This window comes from Numenius arquata, chromosome 5 (genome assembly GCF_964106895.1).
Source record: "Numenius arquata chromosome 5, bNumArq3.hap1.1, whole genome shotgun sequence".
Classification (NCBI taxonomy): Eukaryota; Metazoa; Chordata; class Aves; order Charadriiformes; family Scolopacidae; genus Numenius; species Numenius arquata.
The window spans coordinates 12,941,712-12,967,423 of NC_133580.1; the positions used below are offsets into that span (position 1 = coordinate 12,941,712).

General features: G+C 44.0%; 1 protein-coding gene across 1 annotated transcript; it reads right to left on the bottom strand.

The window, feature by feature from the left end:
* Positions 1-2,137: 2,137 nt before the first annotated feature.
* On the bottom strand, positions 2,138-25,096 carry IRS4 (insulin receptor substrate 4). The gene is made up of 2 exons (XM_074147527.1): positions 21,610-25,096; positions 2,138-4,540 (listed from the first exon to the last, which is right to left on the bottom strand). Exons 1-2 carry the CDS (start codon positions 25,094-25,096, stop codon positions 4,536-4,538), a joined length of 3,492 nt encoding a protein of 1,163 aa, XP_074003628.1. The 3' UTR covers positions 2,138-4,535.
* Positions 25,097-25,712: the final 616 nt, after the last annotated feature.

A 25,712-nucleotide genomic window follows, 5' to 3' on the forward strand; every position in this document is an offset into this window, starting at 1 on the left:
ATGTTTTTAACAGGTCCTTCCAGAAAAGTTACACCTGAGACAATCCTGGACACAGAATGCTTCTGCTGCTGTGGCTGCTTCCGCTAGAAACACAAGCTGAAAATTGCGCCAGAGACCTGAAGCAGGACACTATTGCGCATGGAAGGTGGGAGCAGTGATTAGCTCAGGGGAGCAGTAAGTGTTCCACATTTAAAATGCAAGGTATTTGGAATTATTAGCTTTTGAAAGCAAGATTATTAACTCAGCCCATTTGTAGCAGGCAGGTGGACGCGAAGAGTAACTGGTCAGTAAAGCAGCAAACACTGGCTACATAAAGGTACTCGCTAGAGCCCACGGGTGGGACACAGAACCGTGGCTGAGGCTACTCTGCCAAAAAGCAGCTTCAGTGCCCACTGAGCTAGATTTCCTGACAGTCAGGCTCCTATAACCATAACACTTCCCTAAAAGGTTTTAAATTAACTCAATAACTCAGAAAACCAAAGAAACTGAGTTTGGTGTGCTGCTTTAACAAAAAGGGTGTAGGGGAAAGGTTCTTACCTGCTGGATATAGACAGCAAGCTCAGTGCTCCTGCTCTCCCCCAAGGTGTGTTGCTTTACAACCCTTCATGGAAAAACGAGGGGAGAAACTTAACTTATATTTGAGGAAACACTATTTCTATATCCAAAAGAGGATGCAGGGATGAAAAAAAATGCAATACAAATTGTATTGTTACCTGGTAAACTCTGAAAAGGTTCTTCCTCCCTGCTATGAATCTCTCCTTCCCAGTTATTTCAATATTTGCAGTACCATATTGCTCAGAGAGAGATACAAGGGCCACTAGAATTGGTCAATGTATTTCAAAACAAAGACTTTTAATATGGATTCTAGTGACTGTCTTCAAATTCAGATAAGAAGTCTGACTTGCCTTCTGGTTTTAATTGAGGGCTTTCATCATGCTTCAGAAGCAAGAGCGTTCTGTCAATGATTCACCCAAAGGGGGTTGAAAAATTAGTGCAAAACTATGCCCTCCACCCCACCCTCCCAAGAAAAGCCCCTCCAGCAGTTAGCCCATTTCAGATCCAGTGAGACATTCAGTCAAAGGGCTCTTAAAGCAGTTATTGTGAGACTGTTGCAACAGTCCTGACAGTGTTTGGATAATTTTCCCTGTTTGTTTACTGCTGGTAGGGCTGTTTCTGCCATGTCTGAGCAGCGCTGTTTGCTTCCCAACACAGGCTACGTGCTATAAAATGAGGCCCTGGGTAAGGGGGCTGGTTTATTTGAGGAAAATCCTGTTCTTACAGCAAACTTGACTTTTACAAGGAGTTGTTTTAATGCACTCTTCTGAGTAACAGGGTAAGAAATAAGTATTTTAAAGAAAGGCCTAATCCAAGACATTTCACAGTAATCACCCACATTTATGGAGGTCATATACACTCACATCTATCAATAAAACCTCTTCCTATCACACACAATTATTGACATATCCTTCATATCAGCAAGTGGGGGGAAAAAAAAAGGCAAGCAAAGGCCCTACATTTTGTTGATATTTTCCAACTTACATTCAGTTGTTTTGCAAGTGGGTACATCACCTGAAATGATGAGATATCTGTATGTGGTTTGGTTTTACATACAGAGACCTTATTTAATATATCAAACCACAGTATTACTGCAAACTTACACTCGCGAGCCGTACTTCTTCCCTTCTACCCTAAAGACAGGAACCTATTTGATACTACACTGCTAAAAATTCCTTCCAGGACTAGTACTTTTTGATCATGAAGCTTCCATAACCCAGTCACAGACAAAAGTTATGAACAAAACATTGCCAGAGTCTTCTGCTTTTAAAGCAGAAAGTATATCAGGCATTGATTTTTTTTTTTCCTTTTTCATTCAGAAACTCAGTTGTTTACCAGCGCTCAATCTATGACGAAGAAAAACTTCGGGGTGTTTTGCTGTATGTTACCTTTTACATTAAGTGGCAGAGAAAATTGCACAGGCTGGGATCACTCCCCTGAAATATGCTAAAAGCTTCTCCAAACCTTCAGGGACACAGGGTGACAAAACCACTTTAAGAAGAAAGCAGCCGCCGCAGGAGGAAATGCACTTCTGACAGGAAAAACAAAAGCTCGTTTAAAAATAAAACCCAGACACGGAGCTACATGAACACGTATTTACTGCAAGTAGCTCTATGGAAAGCCAAGTCAGATAAATATAAACACTATACAGAGCTTCAAGCCAGTCTCCCAAAACCGCAAACGCGATGTGTTTTACAAAGAAAACAACATAACAATATTTACAATGGAAGACAAAGCCAGATCAATCAGCTCAACTTTAAAACAGATCTGTGAAGCAGAAATAGCAAATATAATGAACAGTTTCAACCATATATGTTTTAGTTTGTACAGACAATAACTGTCCAATATCAAATTAAATTTACAGGACAAACATTGTTCTATCATTGGTATTTTTGTACTATACAGCAGCATAAACGGGTAGCTGGAAGGTAGTATATATAGTGATATGTTTTACATCATCTGAAAATGTTCTTCCAGCACAATACTGAATAAATTAGTTGCTGTAAACTAAGAGATTCAAAAAGATTGCATATTTATTATGCCGTACCTATTAGTATTTGTACCACTATACTTGAGGTTACCCATTTACTTATTTATTCAGCATTTATTAAATCAGTGCTGTATATTGTACAATGGCAGCCTCAGGGATCTAATATGAAATAAGTATGTAACAAATTTCTTCAAAACAACCTTTTCCTTTCACATTAAATGTTTAGAACTATCTTCATCCAAATTTCGATTTCTTAGAAAAAATGTAAAGCTTTATAAAAAGCTGTCTACATATTGCATTATTAATTTATGAGACCAAACAAAAGCTGTATGGCGAGACAGTATCATGGTCTGTAAGAGTGGTCGTATTTTTAATTAGTGTATGTTTAGCAGCAACAAGTAACTGTACCAACTTCAAATTCTCTTTCAGAATCAAGAACAGATCTGTGCTTTTAAACCCTCTAGCAACAGTTTTTCCTGTCACTAGACACTGCGTAAACTGATTGGTACCATGTTTCTCAAAAAAAGAAGTCTTCATATTTTAGTGAGGTGTACATTTTAGTACTACTCAAAAATAGATTTGGGTACACATCACCGAACAATCGAAGTTGACAGTGTCTAATTTGTTATACAAACTCTACCAGCAATTTAAAGGTTGTATGTTAGAGGTGAGGCAGCCTGACAGCTCGGTTGTACAATATACAATGTAGAGGATTTCCAGCTGTGTGGTGCAGTACAGCATGAGGATTTGTGTACCACTTCTCAACCCTTTTATTAATCGTCAGTGCCTTTTGTTAAACATTGCATGTACCAACGACTAGTGTCACACTCTTTAAGTTCATAGCGGTGTTAAAAATCTAAATTCATTTCAACCAAAAAAAAAAATTCAGTACAAGAGTGAAGCACTTAAATTGTAGAAAAAACAGGAGTTATTTAAAAAAAAAAGTCAAATAGTCGTTGTCAGCATTTCTGGAAGTGGGATAAAGACAATTTATGAGCCAATGTTTTACTTTTTTCCCCATTAGGCCAGGAAGAAAGAACAGAAGTAGTCCCAAACTGAAAATGGGGCTTTGGTTGAAAGTAAGATCAATTAGGGTGGTTTCCCTTTAAAAAGCTACAGCTGACAGATATAATGCAGAAGTCACAAACGCTGGATACGACTCTGCAGTTCTCCATTTGAATGCATGAACAAAAACCTCATTTTACACAATTCGTATTTATAAACAAGTATCTTGAGGGTAAGAACAAAAACAATCTACAAGACAACCAGCCCATTAATCCTACTTTGTACATACCAAAATTCTGAGCAAAAAAATATTCAGTTTAAGCTCTGACAGACATCTGATTTAAAATATTCTAGCCTATGATCAAGAAATACCTCTTGTACCATAAAAGCAAAACCTTAAAAAAAAAAGGCAGGAGAGGTTTGTCCTTCTCCGAGCAGTTCAGTCCCATGGGTTCACCCCTCACGCCAACGTGCTGCTCTTGCTCTCCCTCCCTCCTTCCACCCGGCCACCTGAACCGATCCAGAACTGCCCAAATATTTCTAAACAATACATGTTTTAAGCTAATCACTTGTTAATGTACCAGAAAAGCAAACCCCATGTTAAACAGACAATCAGAAACCAGCTTTTGACTTCTCAGAATATAAATTAAAAAAAAAAAAATAAATGGGAGAGACAGGAGGAAGAAAGGGGCATAGAGGGATGTCCTATTAGCATTCACACTGCCTCCCAAATAGATATGACATGAAAGACCAAATTCCATCACCAAAGCACAGCTATGAAAAAAATCTCAATTCAAATTAATTCAACTGTAGAGAGCTGATGTCTATGAAAAAATTAATTCAAAGGATGTGTGTCCATGTCTGTGCTGGTGGAAATGAAAGTAGCCGGCTGGAGCTGAGCTTTGCTTCCAAAAGCACCACACAGTTTCTGGAGTTACCAGCAGAAAAGTCTTCTCTTCCAACAATGGTTTCCATGGCAATGCACTCAGTCTAGAAAGGAGGGGGGGAAAGAAAAAAGAGTCAGTGACATTTTATATGCAAGTTATATTGGAAAAAAATGTTTTCTAGCGAGAAGAACACATGGAGCTTATCCATTGCAGAAGCGACAGCTGCTGAATGCAGAACTCGGGTCCCTCTCGGAGGGAGGGGGCACCACCAAGCGATATCCCCCTCAGAAACCCTGAGCCATCGGGAAGAACTCCCAAGTCTGAAACAGGCACCAAGGAGCCGCTGCCACCACAGAGCTGCCACACGTCAGCCGGGCAGGAGCTCGGGCAGCCGCCAGCTCCGTGCTGCCAGCCCACGTGCCCCAACAGCCACCCAGCACCCATTTCACTATCGATACTGCATCTAACGAGATCTCCATCCTCTCCGCGCAGCAGGCGATGTGCGGAGCAGAGGCTGTTACTGAGCACGCAGCAATGGATGGATGGATGGACGGATGGAGAGCAGCTCTCCTCACCCTGGTCAACATCCTCCCATCCACAGCAGGTACAGAACTGTAACACAAACACTCTCTGCAACTCTGGCTCCAAACAAGAGTGGAACTTCATGACAGCTGCGTGCCCCGTCCTCAACTTTACAGGAAAAAGCTTAATTTAGTCATGATAAGAAACACCTCGGAGTATAGTTTACCCTTTTTCAAGGAAGTCTCACTAAAAGGTAGCACATGGCACAAAAGCACAAAGCCATGGCTGACAGCCACCTGTACTGCTGCCCGCAAAAACCAGGGTTTTAAACAGACTGGGAAAGCAAAATACAAAGTGCTCAGTAAAATGAGGGGGAAAACCCCAAAATCTTGTATTACAGGAAGATACAGTTGGGTGACAAGGCAGAAATGGAAATAGGAGGGAGGGTGACCTCCAAGCAGAACGCCAGCTCCGCAAGTAACTGTGGACACGCTGAGGTGAGAATGCCTCAAAAGGTTCCTGACACAGAATAAACTGGTGAAGGGGACGTGAATGCTTTCTGCAGCGGTGTGAACCTAAATTGAGGAACACACAAAAAGCCACTTTTTAGCTCACTACAAAACCCTTCTGCTCCCAACAGAGCCAGTGAGCACACTAGTTTTCAGTCTGGAGGGGCAGTATTGGCCAAATCATGGGTTACGCTTCTCCCAGCCCTGCCAGACTGTCCTTTTCCACCACTTTTGCCCTCTCGGCCAAGATTGAGGGCACTGTCCTCTGCCAGTCAGGTGCCCTTGGTCACCTTCCCTTCAAGATTTGAGGTATGTGTCTGTGGGATCTATTTCCTGGCACAACAGCGAAGAAGGAAACAGCAGGTTCCTCGCATTGAGAAACAACTGCTAGCGTTAAGAGATTTAGTCTTCAGAAAGCATCAAATACAGAACCATAGTCTATGTCTTCCCCTCGAAGCCCCACAGTACAAACTGTCTCGCTGCTCTGGGAGAGCTCACTGCCCTTGAGAAGAGCTGCAATATGGGGAATACTTCATTACGAAGGACGGCGATGTCAGCATGGGCCACTGGAATGAAAGAAGGGGGTTTGGAGCTTAATCCAGCCCGTGCAGGGTCACAGGGAAGTCAGGTAAATCTCACTGCTGAAGAAAGCACAGTGCTTCACTGCCTCTACCACGGGAACATGCTGAAGAAAATGTGACCATCTGAAGAAGCCGCACATTATGTATAATAATGCAAACCTGTATGTTTACTGACATACCCAATCACAGAGTATGCACACACAAACTCCACCCTAAATTAGTGAAGTTCTGATTTCCGTCAGCTAAAAATACTGTCCCTTCAAAAGAGACAAAGAAAGGAAGGAAGGAAAGAAAGCAAGCCCTAAGCTCAGCTGAGCTGCACCAAGCAGCCCTGCCCCTACCGCCGCCCCTGGGGACACCCCAGCTCTGGGCAAAGGCTGCCCACTGCTCCAGAGGCAGAGCAGCAAAGCCCAGGGCTGGAAGCAGCGCAGCAGCACAGATGGGTCCTTTGGCTTCAGGGGAAACTCCCTTTTATCCCTACACAACCCACGCCAAGGTCTGGGTTGCCGAGTCTCATTTTTCAAATATGTAGTGATTTCAAAAATACAGTAACTTGGTTTTCCACAATTCAAGGAAGAAACAGCCAAAACACACCCGCAACTCAAGAATCTCCATTGGTATTATTTCACAGACATCATAAGATCACTACAAAAAACTATTGCCTGTTTCACACAGAGCACAACGTGGTTAGTGATGGCTTTGTTTTCAGAAAAGCCAAATGAAGCTATTATTTTTGAAATAGTTTTCCTCTTTAGAAAAATATTATTTTGTTGTAGGACCAAAGGATGAAAATACGCACCACAGCTTGCAACGGATCACACCTCAACAATGCAGGCAAGTCAAACGTGAAAGCAGTTAAAGCTTCTATATTAAACTTATATTCAGTAAAAATTAACATTTACCAGCATCCCCCCACCCTTTCCTTGCTGTGGACCTGTAAGCTTACATAAAAGGAACTTCAAAAACTGTCTCTGCTTTTGTCAGGACATTTTTCCTCCACGCCTAACACACAAGGCACACCTGAAAGCTGTTTGACAAGTTATTCTAATCTCCCCAAGCACATCCTTAAAACATTTGTTGTTTGAATTGGACAATCCCGTGTAGCAGAACTCAGTATTTATACCTCAAACTTTTTGAAAACTTTCATAGACTTATGCCAAATTACACTTAAGATACTTAGAGGGGAAGGGGAAGAGATTAAGAGCCAAAAAACCCCCCAAAAACCTGCTTAACACATAGATTTGAACAAACCTGGCCTAACTCAGAAGGCAGCATGATAACCAACCCTAAAGCAAGCTCACCAGGTAACTCCAAGCGGAGCCCAGACTAACACAGGTTCATTTACAAGAAACCAGAAGAAAGTATCCTCAGCAAAGCTTCACTACGGCTTCTCAATTATGTCCTGGCTCAAACAGAGTTTTACACCAGCGTAGGGCAAGCTCGGGACCTCCCTGCAGCATCCCCCCTTCCCGAAACTCTGCTTGTTAAACAAGATCTCATTAATCTGTCCCCCCCCCCCTCCACATGATTAGAAACCATACTTCAGCACATTTCCTCTTCATTTTTAAGCTAAAACAGAATTGTGGGAATTGTAAATAAACATAAAGGAGTTTCACGTAAACATTACCTACAAGCTGGTAAGAATCTCATAAAGCCTTGAGTCTCTCAGACACGGAGTGGCTGGTTGTCACCACTCTCTAACCCCCTTGTTAAAGCTGAAAAATTCAATATTGCAGTTGGAGCAGTAGAGCTGGCTGATGCCCTGAGTCATTAGCTTTTTTGGGGACAAAAGCATCAAGCATTTATATATAGATATAAATTGATACATATATATACGTATGTGAACACGTGTATCAGTATCAGAAAGAAAAGGCAAAAAGAAACTCATGAAACCTAACCACATGAAAAAAAAAATCCCTCTGAAATCTAAGAGGAGACTGAGGTCTTGCAAGATCCCTCTCACAAAGCATCTGCAGTCACCACCATTTGTGAGGGTGGCACTCGGGACTGTCCCTCACTCCAGCAGGACCACAGCCAGAAAGGCCCACAGGTCTCCCACCACCAACCTCCAGGCAGCAAAGAAATCCCATGTCATGACTAGCGGAGCCTGTGTCCAGGGGCCAGTGGGGTCTCCAGCAGAGCCAGGGGCCATTTCTGCAGTCACAAGCCCCGATTTGATTTCTGAACCGTGAAGCTGTAGGAGCTCCAGCTGACGTAGCTTCCCCCACCACATCCTCCCAGAAGATCTGTGCTGACCTACTCACCAAACTGTGTCTCACACTCTAGTGGTACAGCTGCCTGCAGGGAGCGAGCAGGAGCCTCGGTGCCAACAGAGCACGGGTTGTGTTTATACAGAGGGACCTGTACCCAGCTGCGTGAAAGCACCATACGTGCACACACACCACAAGAACAGTTATTAGTCAAAGCGGTGTAAAATGGGCTTAGTGTAAGTGAGAACAAGGCCCATGTCTGTTGTGCTGCTGATATACCCTGAGCTAATTTGTGGATTTCCACCTCTGCAGTTCCTCGACAGAAGGATCATAGAATGGTTTAGGTTGGAGGGGACCTTAAAGATCACTTCGTTCCAGCTCCCCAGCCATGGGCAGGGACACCTTCCACTAGACTAGGCTGCTCAAAGCCCCATCCAGCCTGGTCTTGAACATCTCCAGGGATGGGGATCCTTAGGAAGTGACCTTGGTTTATGTAGCGAGGTTGCAAGAGCCGTCACGGATTATGCTCCTTGGTGGTCCTTCTCTCCCACAGCTGACCTTCTCCCATCTTTTGACTTGCCAGTAGGTGAAGGTAAACTAGTGGAGGACATGGAGCGCTCAACACAAACAACACAGCTTCTGTGAAGCTGGATGATCTTATTTCAGTCTTCATAATGCAAGATTCATCAGCCAACAATTTTCTTTGTTAATAGTACAAATACGAGAATTGCTGATCAACGATAAAAACCAGATTAGCATTTCATTACAAATACCATATAAATCTATTTGACTCAACACTGACTGAACAGTAAAGGAAGCTGTCAGAGAAATGGATGAAACAACTCTTCTCTCAAAGGAAAACAAGTTATGGGAGGTGATGAACGAGCTGGGAAGAAAGGAACAAAGCTCACAAAGTAGCCCATCAGCTCCTTAGAGTTCTCAAAACATAAATGCCACCAAATGAAACTCAGTGGCCAGATGTGAGATGACAAGTCTGAAGATAGCTTTCACCCGCAGTGTAAACACGCTGCCGTTCCTGGATTGTCACGAGCTCTTCCAAGAAAATCTGCTCAGTCTACCAAAAAAAAAATAATCTGATAACTGATCATTACAACAAAACAAGCAGCAAAAACTTGAACTCAGAAAACCTCTGCACTTTTGAAGCAGCCTAGAAATACTATTCTAAGTAGTTTTCATAGCACCCTATACTGCACTTCTGTTTATTCAAACTTTAGCTCCACTAACAGATTCTACACAAAAGCTTCAGCCTTTATTCAAAATTGAGCTCTACTGCTTCAGAACATTGAGAACAATACAAATTCAACCGCCTGTCCAGAAAGCATCGAAACATTTTCACAGATCACCTCTCAAAACGTATAAGCAAAGTTTAGAAAATTAAAACAATGTTCTCTGCGTTACACAATTCTATTTAAATTCATCATTTTAAGATGGGATGGGATTATAAAAATCACACACAGCTGTTTGAATCTTTCTGAGGAACAATCAGACAAGAAGGATCGCAAGGCAGAAGAGAAACTAAGAGGGCAAATATTTAAAACAGGATGGCAGTATGCCATTGCTCAAAAATGTTTTGTTTGAAATTAAGGAACACACTGAGAAAGTGTTCTGCAAGTTTTGTATGCAAAAGTGATCTATAGTTTTATGAAGCTTAGGGGCAAAGGATTAGATTAGTCTAAATTCAATTGATTGCAAACCCAGCGTGTTCCATTTGAGAACTTACCAGAGGAGAATATATCCAATTTACACTTCATTTCCTGCATCTCAATTATTAAGGTCATACAAGTCAGACCACTTTGAAACAAACCAAGAGGTTTTAAGAACATAGCAGACATATCCTAATTCTCCCAAAGAAATCCATCCTAAATAATATCTGTTTTTACAGGAAAGGCTTTTGCTGACATAATTCTCCAACTGATTCCTGAAAGGATAAAAGGTTTGCTTATAGAAGATATTAATTTAAGATAATTAAATTATTAAAATCTCCATGTCAAAGACTAAGACAGCTTAATGCTTTCTAGAGAACACTACTGAAGTTCTCCATTTCCTGAACTTCAGGTTAGGGTGAAAATCGGAATTAATCTGACTTAGGCAGATCAAAAGCAGCAGAACAGCCCTAGACTTTCTTGCGCACACGGGCCACACAATATTCCTGTTGTTCAGGAAAGCGCCATATCCCAGCACAACCTCAGGACACAATGTGCGTGTCCAAAAGCGTTTAGCTCACGCCAGCGGGACAGGGCAGGGGGACTGCAGTGTATTACATTTCAAGCCTTCCACACGGCACGCAGGGGGGGGGGGAGGGAGGTAATTTGCCCAAATACATTCTTCACAAAATTAGTAAGAATATTTTTCGCCCCCCCCAAATCTTACCGGATACACGGTCACTCTCCTGTGTCATTTCCTATTTCTTCAAGTTCTTCTTTTAATGGCATAGCTTTAGACTCGCTAGCGGCAAGTGGTGTTATTTGAGAAAAGCAGAATTGCTTTTTAATTTGCACACTCAGACACCGAGTTTACAAACACAACTCAGCCCTTGCTGCGGCTGTCGCATTCCCAGAGCCCGCACCTGGGGAACCCAACCACGGCCCTCGCACAGACACATCCTCCTTTGCAAGGTGTCTTAAACTACACGCTTACCATTAAACACATACTCCACCTACTTTCTTCATTCAACAACAAACTAACGATGCTCAAATTGAGCTACTGAATAGATTTTGTACCTACAATTTTACTGACTTTCCACAAGCAAAAAAAAAAAAAAAAAAAAGCAGTTTGTTTTAAAAAAGACCTGTCACGTGACTCACTTTTCATTGGATAAACACAGCAGCTGGTAACGAGTGTTCCTGGGAACTGTATTCTTCCTCAAGCTGTATTTCTGAAATTTAGGAGACAAAGTTACTCTTAGAAATAATCTTTATTCACAGTTGTTCATTCAAATGTGGTTCCGCTATTCTTAGTGCTTTGCGATTTCATGAGCTAAAAAACCTCTCCCGTGCCTTAAGATCATTTTTATTCGCTTTGCCAAAGTGCCTTATCTTTTGCAACAGCAGCTTCTTTTTCTGTTTTAACAAACAGTAGTGTTGTTTCTAGGAAGGCCTCATGCACACCCCCTAATTTCATCTCTTTTACTGATACTATTCCTAGAACTAGGAAACCTGCACGCAGTTTTGGCAGAGCCCTCGCACCAACTCCAATTGCACTGGACAGCTTGACAAGAAGCTGTTGGGGTTTTTTTTTGGTGGTTTGTTTTTCTGAGTTTTTTTTAAACTAAAGTTTAGTTTAGTTAAAAAACCTAAAATTAACTTCTCTCCACTCAAAAACACGCACAAGTTCAAAATTTCAGAATTTCACGTTGCCCAAGAATGAAAAAAGCTCTGCTTTCAAGGGCACTCTCACGGCAAGTGTGTAGGATATTACGACTGACCTCCTAAAGTGCAGAAAAACTTAGGTAAATTTTAGCCAAAAAGAAAAAAAACAACCCTTGTTTGTGTGGCTTCTGACAATACCACCTGCTCCAGTTCACTCTGCTCTCGTGACAAAGGTCAGGAGCCCTGACGTGCCAGGAGGGAGGAATATATTTCCTGCCTGTGCTCTTGCCCCACGCTGGCCGGTAAGAACTGTTGGAAGCGAATAGGAAAGAAAAGAGCCCCGTCAAACACCGGGGCTGAGGAGCACACACAGCTCTGGTGTCCTCATCCAAGAAGGACTTGGAATAACTGGCAGAGTTTCTGAATAGTGCAGAAAAACTCATGAAAGGTGTGAAACAGCTTCAGTGTGAGGAACAGCCAGGTAACACGGACCCTTCCGCCTGCAGAGAAGTATTAGGATGCATCAGGAAATTGAGAAATAAGTATTATACCGCAGGTCCCTGCTGTGTGCAGCACAGGAAGCCGCTGACAGCACACGGGCTAAATGTATGGCAGAGGAGGATACAGCGTCTACACAATCCTGAGTGTCATGGAGAGACAAGATAGGGTTTGTTATCTCTTCCAATACACAAACGAGGGGCTGCCCAACAAAGCTGGTATGGAGCAGGGTCCAAAATAGAGAGAGGTCTGCGTGCAGCGGGTACTGACTGACCGCAGGCTGCTGGGGATACAGGGAGTTTACACAGGATCAAAGAGAGACTGGAAAAGTACTTGGATTAAAGATCCATAAAGGATTATAAAACAGACAAACTACATCAGGCTCAGGAAATCTCCTAAGCTGAAAAAAAAAAAAAAAAAAAAAACACCAAACGGGAGGCCGGGTGTATGTTTGTGGGGAAGCATTACATACGCCTGCCCCACTCCTCCTCTGCTGGGCGGTGTCTGCTTGCAGGCACAGGTCTCCACTTTGAGTGAGCAAAACTATTATAACCAGCTAAGAGAAAGGACAGTGTCACTCATGACTTATGAAACAGCTCCCCACCCTTCAAATCACCTTCCCTGATATCTCCTTTCTACAGAAAGCTTTTCCTTTCCACTGAAAGTTTCACCTGTTCCAATTCATCCCTTTGCTCTTCCCAACCACTTCAGCCATCCGCATTTGAACACATTCAGCGCTACCTTTTTCTTTCACCTCTAGTGCCATAAATGACTGTCAAAGGCAAAAAGTTCCTACATGCCCATGCGTGCCTGGACAAAAAAAAAAAAAAAAAAAAAGAAAACTTTGCTATCAGCCACTATCTGCTACCACACAGCAGTGCCACACATCAATTTTTTACATTTTCTAATTATCACATTATTGAGTCTGCATTAACATAAGGATACCCAAGCCCCTGGCTTATGTGGGTTCAGATTGCATTGCATGGGTCAAGCGAGGTCTTCTCAAATCACAGCACACTCACAAGCGCCAAGGATCGGGTCTTCAGCTTCCAGGAGCACCTCAGGAGCTCACAAAGGACAGAGCTGAACTGTGTCTACACACAGACAAGGTTTAATCAACAGCGTGCAACTCTTGTTTAGTGTTTACCTTGTGGAATACGTCAACATTAATATTTCAATCACTTACACCCTCAGCAGCGAATCAAGCCTGGCTGCTGCCACCACTTCCAGACTCACCCACAGCCGCTAGTGTCTGTTCAACCTGATCTACGGACAGAAATAAAACCACTTTCTCCCGTCAAAGCAACCGTTTTGCACTCCAGCCTCCCCAGCCTGCTCTCAAGCAGCCGAAAGCATCACAGCAGCCATGAGCAGGTGCCATCCAGACCTCCCTGTTCAGAGCTGGACTCCAAACGCTCTCATGCGCTGCTTACAAACCCTAGAGGTGAACAGATCTCCCAGGCCACACTGCTGCCTCCTCCGCAACGCTAGAACATTGCCTGAATCCCAAAGATGCCGCCTGAAAAGCTCCTGCAAAAACAAGAAGGAAATGGTAGTAACGCCAAGGCAGCTCCATCACCCTGGCTGCTCCTGGAGCAAAGTCTCATGAAGAGCAGAGGGTGCAGGTCCATGGGACATTAGCTGTCTAGGGATGCTGCACAGGGGGATCCTGTGCTCCTGTACGCGTTCCTGTACCCCTGCTTGCACCAAATCTATCAGCCACATGGCTGCAGGAAAACTAACCTACAGAAAGGAAAGAGGAAAAAAAGAGGGGAAAAAAAAAAAAAATCATCACATTTCACATCTAAAAGGGAGAAGTAAACATTGGGACACGCTTCTAACTTGGAGATACATGTTGGCCCACATTCCTCTTACTGAGATTAATATCCTGGCCAGTGTTCTGACATTTACCTCATTCTTTTCAAGTCATTTAAACCATTACAACCACTGTATTTATAGCTCGCTACCTTCCATCGCTCCCTTCCAAGTGCCTCTACCAGCTTCCTCTCCTGCAACTGCGTTCAGGAGCCTTTTATCTCTCCGCGAGGCCAACTCTTATCTTCACTCTGCCAATGGCAGCAGCCTTGATCTTTATCATACTCTCCACCCCAGCACATTAAGTTTCATCCATCTCTTTAGTTTAATCTTTTAAATTGTAAGCTCCTTCAGACGGGGACCAACGCATTTACATTTGTGGCACAGTACAGGGGACCTCCATCCTGCCTACCTGGTCAGGTTCTGCAACGAGTAGAGAAGGTGTCTGGAGCGACAAGCTTTCATTAACAGACTCACTGTTGCAATCTTGTCCGAATGACCTCAAGATCAAATCTGTTCATTTTTTTCTAACTCATTTCTAACTGATCTCCTGTAAACCACAATCTGCAATTTAAAAACATCTTGTTCTAGAAACAAGAAAACCCCACCCACCCCCCAAAAAACAGCACAGAATTAAACATAGATGGCAAATACCTCCCAAAGTGTCTCACATAACAAAAAGCAAATATTCTGTAAGTTTGAACAGTGGATGTTACTACTGAAAACCCAAACAGCTTACAATTCTTTCCAGCAGACTAACACAAAAAAATTCCATACAGCAAGCTATCTTTTTGGCTCCTTAACCCATATTGGTTTAGACTTGCAGAACTTAAAGCATGTTCCTTCATCCGTACTGATGGAAGTTTCACTTGCGTCCACCTTGCGCTGAAGAATGTCCTCGGCCAACCCACCCGCCGACAGGGTCTGGTTACTGAGACCAAGAAAGGTCTAAGTGCCACAAAAGTTGCAGAAATGCTAATGCCTATCAATAGCTTAAACAGAGTTTTCATACAAATAAGGTGTCGCTTGGCTCACGTTAATAGCTTTTCTTGGTCTAGTATGCAATAGGTTCTGTTATCTAATGAGGCATCTGCTTCACTACCAGTAAGAACTCTCCGAGCTCCTAGTAGCCTAAGAGGTCTGCATGAAAAGAAGCACTAGCTCCCAAAAAATGACTCAGGCTCAGGCTATCCAGAATCAAAAAAAGTTATACTGCAAATTCAGCTCTTCAGCAAGAGCCATAAACAATAAAGCAAGCTGGCTTGGCACAAGTACAGGAACAGAAACGCACTATTCCCTGTGGAAGGAAGATATCATTCATCAGTTCTTCAAACTTAGAAGCAAATTTTAGCAGGTTCCTTGCACACCTTTTGGCATTATTTCCCATGATTTTCAGAAAAAGAAGAACACACTTCGACATCCTCAGTCATTCCACAAAAATCCTGTTCTAGTGAAAGGGAAACCTTTCTCCACGTGAGTGGCATATTTATAAGCTTTTCATGGTGAGCAAAAAAGAAAACACTATTCTTACCTATTTTATGCCCTAAATAATCATTCAATTTGATATTTATATAAGTTCATAATATATATATGTTAGACACCAAACACAAGCATTATTCATCTTTTAGTAGCAATTTAAGTTTTCAATTTTCTTGAGTCACATTAAATTATCTCATCACCTTGGAATGACAGCCAAATCTTAACTATATTAATTTCAGTATAAGCCACCTCTTTCAAAAACCCTTTCTTCTCAGAAGATTAAAAAGGATTAGACCTTACACTTAACTCACTAATCACTGGCACACAACACACATGTACACACACACAAGCAGTCTGAACTGCCAGCATCCAGCCATACAACTAAACTAACAGAAAAATAATGTTTTGAAATCAGCAACCTTTGCCTCTTAAGATACAGTTCATGACTTAACCAAGGCAGAAAATTCTCGCTTACAGTCTAGTACACTGCTGCTCTCGGGGTAATGCTACACCTGAAGCAAAATCTCCACAAATCCAAACGCTTATATGTTCAAGATCCTTTAGATAAGATACTCAGCAACACCTCTGACATGCCTTTGATGAGTCAGGCTAATTTACCTTTGTCTTCCCACTGCCCTCAAGTATGTCACAAATCCCTATTGATCTAGGTTCTCAACTAAATCGTAACCCGTCCCTAAGCTGAGTGACCTTTATGGAGATGCAGGGCTTGATTAAAACTAGAACAGCCATTGCTTTAACCTGTAAGACAACACTGCAACTTGATCATTGGGTTGTTGTTAATATGCAAAAGCTAAACACAAAAAAAGGAGAAAGTGTCAAACAGCAAATTTGCAGGGTGGGCCACAGGACAGCTCTCCAGCCAAATCATTACATACCCTTTAGGGATGAGTCATAAGATAATGCTACATTTTTAGGACAAAACAGCAGTAATAACACATTCCCAGGCTCCAAAAAGCTTGACTCTCACCTGCCTTTCAGTTTTACCACTCCCATTTACCTCCGAGTTGAAGAATGCCACATTTGATCACAGCAGTACTTAAAATAAAATTGTAGAGTTTGTTTCCTGCTTCAGATCAGAAAAACAAACTTGTTAGGGCAATCAACATACTGGGCACCATTCAGCATGTTTTTGGGAGCACCACAGATCCACAAACAGAGCACACAAACAGGCACCAAGATACAACAAGAGTACTATAAGCTCTTTTTAGTACCATCCAAAACCTCAAGGTATAAACCCTTCCCCCAGCGATGAATATGAAGAAAACTTATTAAAGATCCTTTCATTAAAAAAAAAAATGAGCGTATGCGGAGAAAAAAAAAAACAACAAACCCATGCTCTACCTACTGCTAACAGGCCACTGGACATACAAAAAGCCCCTAAGAAATAGGGAGTGACAAACCACCCCAGTAACCCTGGCCTGGACTGGGGAAGCACCCACACCTTCTGCTACTCCCACCTGCCACCCCAAGCCACAGGGAATGGACAGCAAGGGAGGAGGGGAAAACGTGGAGTTTTAGAGGGAAAGCTAAAACAGTGCATTTAAGATTTCACCAAAAGACTTTAAAAAAAGTTTAAAAAGGCAGTTCGAATTGTTACGGGATTACTCCCAGAGCCCCCTGCATCCTGCAGCAGTGCTTTCACCTACCGGCAGAAAGTTTTAGACTTCCAAAAAAATTACACATAACCATCAGCTGCAACTATGGGTTTAGGGACTGGAAATCTATTTCTAAAAGTATTTCAACACTGACTACAAGTAAGCATTCTCTCTCAAAGGCAGGGGAACATTCTTGTCTCAGTTTCTCACCCAAGCACAAGTAAAACCAACTGATTCTTGGTCAAATATGTCATAATTAGCTCACTCCCACGCTGCACAGCAAAAATCTGTTCTGCCTTCAGCAGCTCATATACTACTTGAGAAAGTTACCCTGAGTATTTTTAAGCATAGCTGTAAGTCACTCGAGACTGTTAAAGTGGCATCTGTTACAGCCAGATTGAAATGGTATGGTGGGGTTTATTTCTAAGAATTATTATCCCAGCATTACCTCAAAGCTGTAGGACACACAGCAACGTTCGGCCGTGCTTCAGCAGGGTTCTTCAAGCTATTTTTAAATGGGCTCGTGCTTTCAGTATTCTGCTGATACAAAAGAGCCTCAGTTTGAAGGAAACTTTTAAAAACCACTAGTCTGAAACCCAAAAGTGGCAGTTATTTTCCTGGGATCCCGTAAACTGTAATTTACTATATTAGTAATAGCTAAAACTTCCAGCTTCAGAGTTTTCTCAGAGTGTATATTGTTCATTACATTCTTCAAGATTTTTCATTTGAAATGTGCAAGTTTCCATGAAGAATCTGCACAATTTGGAACACAATTTTTGCTTTACAGCTATACTTGTTTTCCTTCCTCTCACCTGCCCAAAGCGTCCCCGACAGTCTCACCCAGGCTAGCACAGGGGATATTAAAAAGGTGAGGAATATTTAAATTATAATCCTACACTTCAGAGAACTTCTGAAGTGTTATCTCCCCGTAGCGTTAGAATGTCAGGTAGAGATCAGATTAAAGAGTGGGTGTAAACTAGGTGGGCTGATATTAAACTGAGCATTACATTTACTCTGAACCGTCTGGTTTGCTTTTGGGGTACCTTCACAGGTTTAGTATTTCTAATTAAGTCTGAAGAAACTTGTATTATACAGGACCTATTATGCAGTTTATTACCGCCCCATTCTTATTATCCTCCTCAGTTTCTACAAGGTCCAATAACAAGGTATACATTAGCTAAGCCCTGTTTGAAGTAGCTTTAGTGTTCTGTACTCCTAGCACAAAATTTCATGACTCAGATTCATGTAATCAAAACTGCAAACCGCTTGCTTCAATATTGTGTAACAATTTCATGATGAAACTGTTTTGCTAATGACCTCTTTAAACTTCAAGCATTAAAAATCAGAACCTTATATTCTTTTTATCATCATCATTATCAACATAAAACTTGAGGTCAATCTTGCTTAAACCTAAAATACAGACTTAATAACAAGTCAGGCTTATTTACTATTTGAAGTTGGTGCCCTCCCCCTCCTCCATCTATGTCATGAATGGAGGAGGGGAAAAAAAAAATAAAATCAAAAGTTTGATTCACATCAGCGAACCTGAACCAGAAGTAGTTTGGGAATTACAATGAGCGGGCAGTGATGCATTGGAAATGGCTCTACCACCCTCAGCAGTTGGGAGAACACAGCTGACTCACAGAACACAATATTCCACTTAAGCAAACAAAAACAAAATGGAAAAGCAAACAATCTGAGGTTGGCAAGTGCTTTCCTCCCTGTAAAACTGCAGTTGAGGAAGAAGAGATAAAGTTCTCTACCTGTAAATATGGGATAGCTCCTTTCCAGGCAGTAAAGGGTAAATGCATCTGCTAAATATTTTTCTTAAGAATGGATTTAACCACAGAGCATTTTTCAGGCAAAGAGACCAGAAGAGTGGGCCGTAGAAGGAAAGAAAAGACAGCACTCAGTTCTGCTAAAAGTCTCCAAAAGTATTAAAAATATCAGTTACACACAGGCACACTACACCTCCTCAGGTTTAAGAGTGAAGCTTTATTTTCACTATTCACAATGGAATGTGGAAGTGATTTCCTGGATTACAGAACAACTTTTTAAATATTAAAAGCTTGACGGCAGTAGAAACTGATAAGCTGTTTAAAGAATATAGACTTCTAAACACGATTTAGTGTGTGAATGAGAACCGGTATTTTTATAAACAAGAATTGTAAGTCATTACTAAGAAATAGATATACATCACCAATTTACAACACTGTAACTGCTACTTTTAGCTTGGACTATTCTGAAATCTGCTCATCCCTCCACAAAGTCAATATGAACAGTGTCAACACCCCACCTGCCCTCCTACTATAGAACAGAAATGTGTGTGTCTTTATAGAAAACTGTTAAGCCTTGTTTTGGAGAAGTGTTTTATAATTTTGTTTTTCTTTTTAGGACTAGAAAAAAACCAGCAACCTAAGCTCTTACTATTCTCCTAACTAATTTCCTGCAAAGAGTTTCTTTCGCTTCATTTTAAGGCACATTTCATTTAAAAAAACCCTTCAATTCACAGCAAAACCAGCAGCTGTAAGCCTCTTGCCCCTCTGCAACTTGTAACAGACAAGGGAAAAGCCCCAAGCACAGGGCTGGAGGTATTTTGCTGCAGCAGCAATAAGCAAAATGTTTAACAACATAAGCACAATTTCTAAACACACTATCTCTTGAAAAATATTTTTAAGTGCAGTATTTACAGTACAGCTAAAAGGAAATCATCTCTTTTTTCTTTTTTATTTTTTCTCCGTTTTGTAAGAAGTTTTACTTTATGACATGGATTTTAGTCATATGAGGGGAATAAGATCAAGTAGGAATTCTGCTGTCTTTGGGGGTGCTTTTTTAAAAAAAAAATAGAAAAAAACAACACAAAAAAAAACCAAACCACAAATCGGCTCCAGCGATCCGTGTGCCTTTGACTTAGACAAATCTTTGAAGTGCTGAAAGACTAACTTTGGAAGAAAGCACTTCTTGGACCGGCAACTTTCAACGTCTTCTAAATTTGATTCCAACCAACAAAACAAAGCAGAGGAAAAAAAACCACTGAGGCAAACCACACATTTCTGAGCAGCCCCAAGCAGCGCTGCCAGACTTCGAATGGCATGCAAGCTGAGTCAGGCTTATACCTTACACTATTAAAGGCTACAAAATTTTAAGCTCCTGCAATGCCTTCTGCCTTTAGACGCTTAGTTTTAAAGTGAAACTAGAAAAAAACCTCAATCATTTCAGTGCTTAAGATTGTAATTAAAAATATAAAAGCCAGCAGTAGTCTGCCCTTTTACTGCTTTCTCTGTTGACAGAGAAGTATACAAATATCAATGTCCAACAGCGATTAAATATTTCCTCTTAGTACTCATCAATTATTGACTACACATACATTTGCAAAGAGAGGAAAACATCATTTCCAACACGTACAGTTCTCTATCTGGGTGGGGGAATTACTGTAAGGAGTTCAGTGGGTCACTAACACCAAAATCAGGATTATACTTCCAAAGTTCCAGTGCAATGCAGTGCTTGCACAAACACTGCTGTTCAGTCGGTGGACATGCAATAATACCACCACCAGCTAATTACTATTTTTTGCTCCCACCACGAGAGCAAAGAGCTTATCATATGAATAGGAGCATCCCTTCTCTTTCCCATATTCTTCCTGCTCACCTCCAACACCCTTATTTTTTATGCACACCTCAAACTGTGTTACCTTAAGTTGGGTCACACCAGCGATCACTTGAAAGCTAGCAGCCTGCTCTCTGAAGTTTCAGACCTGGGAGACACCCCCTCAGAGCCTGCTCTTCCTCTATTCCAGGCATTCCCCACCTGCTACGCTGAAGGCAGATGCCCCTGTACCAACAGGCTCAGCTAAGCCCTTGGACACTGCTAGAAGGTGGTGGACATGGAGAGCATGGGCTACAGGAGCTCCCCACCGCCCTGGTCAGCCACCAGGAGATGGCTTCTCCACAGGATACAAGGATACTTTGGAGACCAGAGCTCAAAACGAGCACAGCAAACCTTCAAGGGAAAACAGTTCTGTTTACATAAGATGCAACTAAATAAATGCAGGCAGATTTTCACATAAAAATCCCCAATACATCCATTTCACTACATTTATTGAAAGAAACAGATCTAATCACCAAATTTTGATGTCTAAACCAGATTTAGCGATTTTCAGCTTTCCCTATCCATGACACAAACTACAAAATATCAAATTCACCAAAAAAAGAAAAGTGAAGAGTCATCGAGACATATGAAGGCAAGAAGAGAACAAAAGTGAAGGAAAAAAAGAGCTACCATAACCTCAGGACAAGAATTCACAATATGAAATACCATTAATGTTCATACTAGCAAAATTCTTTTATAAAAAAAAACAAGGCAGGTGACAGCTTGATAACACCTGTAACTGCCCAGGAGAGTCACAAAATCCTTTAGGCCAAGTGTTATGTGCCCTTTCGTCTTTGCTCAGCAGTTAGGATGCTGCACTACAACGGGAGTGGTTATACCAGAATAATACAGAAGATTATAAAAAACATTTACCCTATTCTAGTGACTTCATTTTAGTATTAAGTGGAGAACCTAATTCTACAGTTAAGCAAGCATGAAAAGAAAGTGCTTTTAAAGATACAAACCTTTTCTCGCAGCGTTACACTTCAGACCATCAGATCTGCTGAAATCTATGCTTACGTAAGCTCCACTGTCCAAACCTGAAGTACCATTTTGGAGGTGGCAAGTTGGTGCTGTCGTACTTGCCTCACAGCTTATAGGATCATCGCGTAAATTCAGAGCGATGTAGTTTAAGCCATTCTGAAATCCAGTTGAGGTATCCCTGGACATTTTGCTTTCCTGACCATCAGAAATGTTTTCATCCGGTTTTAACCAAACATTGTCAAATGAGGCAGAGCTGTGTCTTTTGCTACTATCGGTAAAGAAGGAGGCGGAGGTTGTCACAGTCCCAGCAGAAGAGAATGTTTCAGAACTGTGTCTCCTCCTGCCTTGAGGATCGGCTCGAATCACTTTCGGTCCCATAGGAGGTTCAGAGCTAGGAACAGAGAAGCTACTGCTACCAGCGTATCGATCAACAATGCACAGTCTATTAACTATGGAAGAAGGGCTATCAATCTTTACACTATCGTCGGATTCGGTGGCAAACGGCCGGGGCGGTGTTGCTGCCATGTTGAATGTCATCTCTGTGTAGTCATCAGTCCTGTTGCTTGGGGTGCTAACACAAGCAGTACCAAATGAAAGCCTAGCGTAGTCAGGATTTGGTTGGTTTCTAGGAATACTGGAACTTGCATAAATTGAAATATCTGTTAGAGAGTTGGACAGTTCCTTCGCTGCTTTCGGCGACTGTACATCCAAGTCAACGCTCATATAATCAGAAAGCGGGGACTGTCTGTGGTCACCACTTGAGCCTAGAGATGATGGCGATCCTTCTGCAGATAAGGAATATGGTGTATTACTTGCCTTTTCATTAAAATCAATATTTATATATTCACCAGGACTTGCTGGCTCAGGTGGAACTGTACGATCGTACATCCTTGGGATAGTATTACTCCCTCTTGTACCTAGGGGGAGTCTTGTGGGCCTGGTAGCCCTGTTCTGCACAAGTGCTTCCTCTGAACCCTTCACTGCCGGCAACTTAGAGATGCCATTAGCCAGAGCCTCACTGTTGACCCCTTTTACATTTTCTGGTCCACCATACAGGAGTTTTCCAGGTGAAGACATTGGAACATATTCACTATGGTCACCGTTTTGTCCTGATAATGCTTTAAAGCTTCGGGGCAAAGAAAAATATGAACTGAAACCTTTGGGAACAGAAGCGTTGTGAATATAATTTGAATCACTGGGGTGCTTTGGAGCTGAATTACCAGGTGACATATCCATATACTCGTTGTTTATGATCTTCTCATTACTCCCTTTAGAAATAAATCCAGTTAAAGGACTTCGTACAGGTGAAGAGCTAGCCTTTGGAAACATCATCATATATCCTCTGGAGTCAACCTGAGACGGTGACCACGAATTGTTAATCTGTTTTGGAACAGACATACTTTTAGGAGTCATTGGCAAATAATCACTGTTGCTGGATAGAGAAGATGCAACTCCTGGCATCATTGGCATGTACCCATCATCCCTGGCTTTACTCCTACTTTGGTTACATACGGAATCAAAGCTAGCATCACTGTACTCTGATTCATGGTTATCTTTCAATTTTGGTGTTTCAGAGTAAAGTAATCGTCCATGATTTCCTGCAGAATCTTCATCTAACAAAGCTGTAGTTTGTGTCGTCTTCTGCTGCACTGCTACAGAAGTTGGTTTTGTTAGAGAGTAAGTTCTTTTCCTGAGACATTTTTCAGCCTCCATATAATCATCTCTTGAGCTATCATCTGCCTGTTGCTTACTCATGGACATGTACTCGCTCAGACAGTTCTCCTCTCTGATAGGCGGTGTGTTTCCCAGGGAATCCGGTGTATTACTCCTGACCCGGAAGTACCTGAAGTCTCCAGGGCTGGAGCCATATTCATCTGAAGAGATAAACCCCCCATCGCTTGGGGAACCACAAACGGATGAGCTAGAAGGCCTGGTCAACATGTCCGAAGCAGAGCCATGGCCACTACTGGAAGAAACACTGATGGGACTTGTAGTGGAGGGAAAATGAGAAACGGGCAGCGAAGCAGACCTGGTGTGGTAAGATGAGCTGAAGGCAGCTCTCACATACCTTCCGCTCCCTTCTTGCCGACCCAAATTCATCCTCGCAGTATTCAGGTGGATCAGGCTCCCAGTCACTGACCTGAAAGGTCTAGTCATGGTTCCTTCTCCTTCACTGGATGTTCTGAAGCGATAGGAGTTGCTGCTTTTGGTGGTAGGAGGAGTCCCCCCAGCAACATTCTCAGTTCTAGATCTTCTCTGCAAGCCTGTCTGGCTGGGGGGCAGGTTGCCCAAGTGCCTCCTAGTGGTGATGAAGGAGATAGGATTGGTACCACTACCGCCACCAGAAGACTGGCTCTTGCTTCGGGGCCTGAACTCTGCAAAGGCCTTTAGAGCTTTCATGGTCTCCAGAAAAGTCTCATGCATATTTTGGGCAACCACCGAATCATCCACTTGCATCCAGAGTTCCCCAGGCCCAATGGAGGCAGATCTGCCCACTTCAATGAAGAAGAAGTTCTCCGAGTGTCCGCAGCGACGAATATTCATTAGCTGCAAGTGGACGGAGGGCACCTCTGAATTGAGCTTGACGAGGTGGATGGCCTTGCTGGAGAGGCACAACCTGTACACTCCAGTAAGGTTTTTTGTTTGTCCCAGCCCTTTGGGCTTAACGTTGACCTGCCACACCTCCTTGAAAACGGTGCCGGGCCTGAGGGTGGCCCCGTAGTGCTCGTCATCCTCATCCACCTGCTGATCGGCGTGGTCCTCCTGCTCCAGGAAGCCCCTCTTGCTCTGGCTCATGAGCTCGCTGATCGCCTGGTACCAGGCCTCTTGCTCGGCCTCGTTTTCCGCCAGCATGGCAAAGTACTCATCCTTGGTGTACAAGGCGATGATGTGCTTGTGCTTGGCATCCGCCCGCCGGCTGACGGTGAAGCACTGGTAGAGGGGGATGACCCGCTTGGGTGGGGGGCAGCAGAGGGAGGCCGCCCCGCCGCCAGCCCCCGCCGCCCGCAAGCTGCTCTTGAACTTCTTCTCGCTGTCGTAGTACTCCAGCCGGGCGGGGGCCAGGTGGCTCTCGGCCCGCAGGACGAAGTACCGCTTGTGCCCGTGTTTCTGCTTCCGCAGGTAGCCGCACTTCCTCACGTCCTCCCCGGCGGCGGGCGCGGGGAGGCCGCGGCCCGCCGGGGGGGGCTGCCCGCCTCGGCCCACGGGGCGGCCGGCGGCGGGGGAGGCCTCCGGCGCCGGGCAGAGGGAGGCGCTGGGCGAGCGCCGCAGCAGCAGCAGCAGGTGGTGGGGCTGAGGGGACGGGCAGCGGCCGCCCTCGCCCGCCGCCGGCTCCCCCTCGCCCGCCGGCACGCCGGGCTCCTGCTGAAGCGCAGCTCCGCCTCCCGTGTGGCGGGCCACCGGCTCCTCCTCGCCACCCCCAGCCGCCGCGCCGCCGCCGCCGCCCGGGCCATTCATCCCACTCGCCATCTTAGGGGCCAGGCAGGGTCCGGAGCGCCCGGGGAAGGGGTACGGGGATGGGGGGGGGGGCGGGCAGCGGGAATCCGCCCTCAGCGGGGGAGCGGGCCGCGCATGGGGAGCGGGCGGTGCCGGGTGATGCCTGCCTGCGCGCCCCCCGCCCGCGCCCTCCCGCCGGCTACTCGCACTCACGCAGGCGGCCTCGGCGGCACCACGGCGAAAACATCACGTGACCCCGCGGAGGGGCGGGAGGGAGGGCGGCGGGGGCGGGGCCCCGGCCGGCGGCGGGGCGGAGGCGGGGGGGCGGGGGGAGGGACAGCGGGGAGCCGGCCGGAGTGGCGGGGGGAGAGCCAATTGGAAACGGCGGCCCGTCCACAGCGCACCAATCGGATGGTGGCGAGGCGGGCTTCGCGGCCCGCTGTCCCGGGGAGGCGGGGCTCTGGTGGATGGGCAGCGCGGCGGGCCAATGGAAGGCGGCGGCGGCCCCGGGCTGGCCGCGATCGGGCAGGGTGTTTCCTGTGCTGGAGAGGAATGAGTGGGGAAAGAGGTGGGGTCAGCGCTGACTGGCGGGGAGGGGTGAGCGGCCGGGGCGTCAGCCAATCCGCGCCTCACACACACTGGGGGGGTG

Bases quoted from the DNA above. Each gene is read 5' to 3' on its own strand.
- IRS4 (XM_074147527.1), bottom strand. From the start codon at position 25,096: ATGGCGAGTGGGATGAATGGCCCGGGCGGCGGCGGCGGCGCGGCGGCT.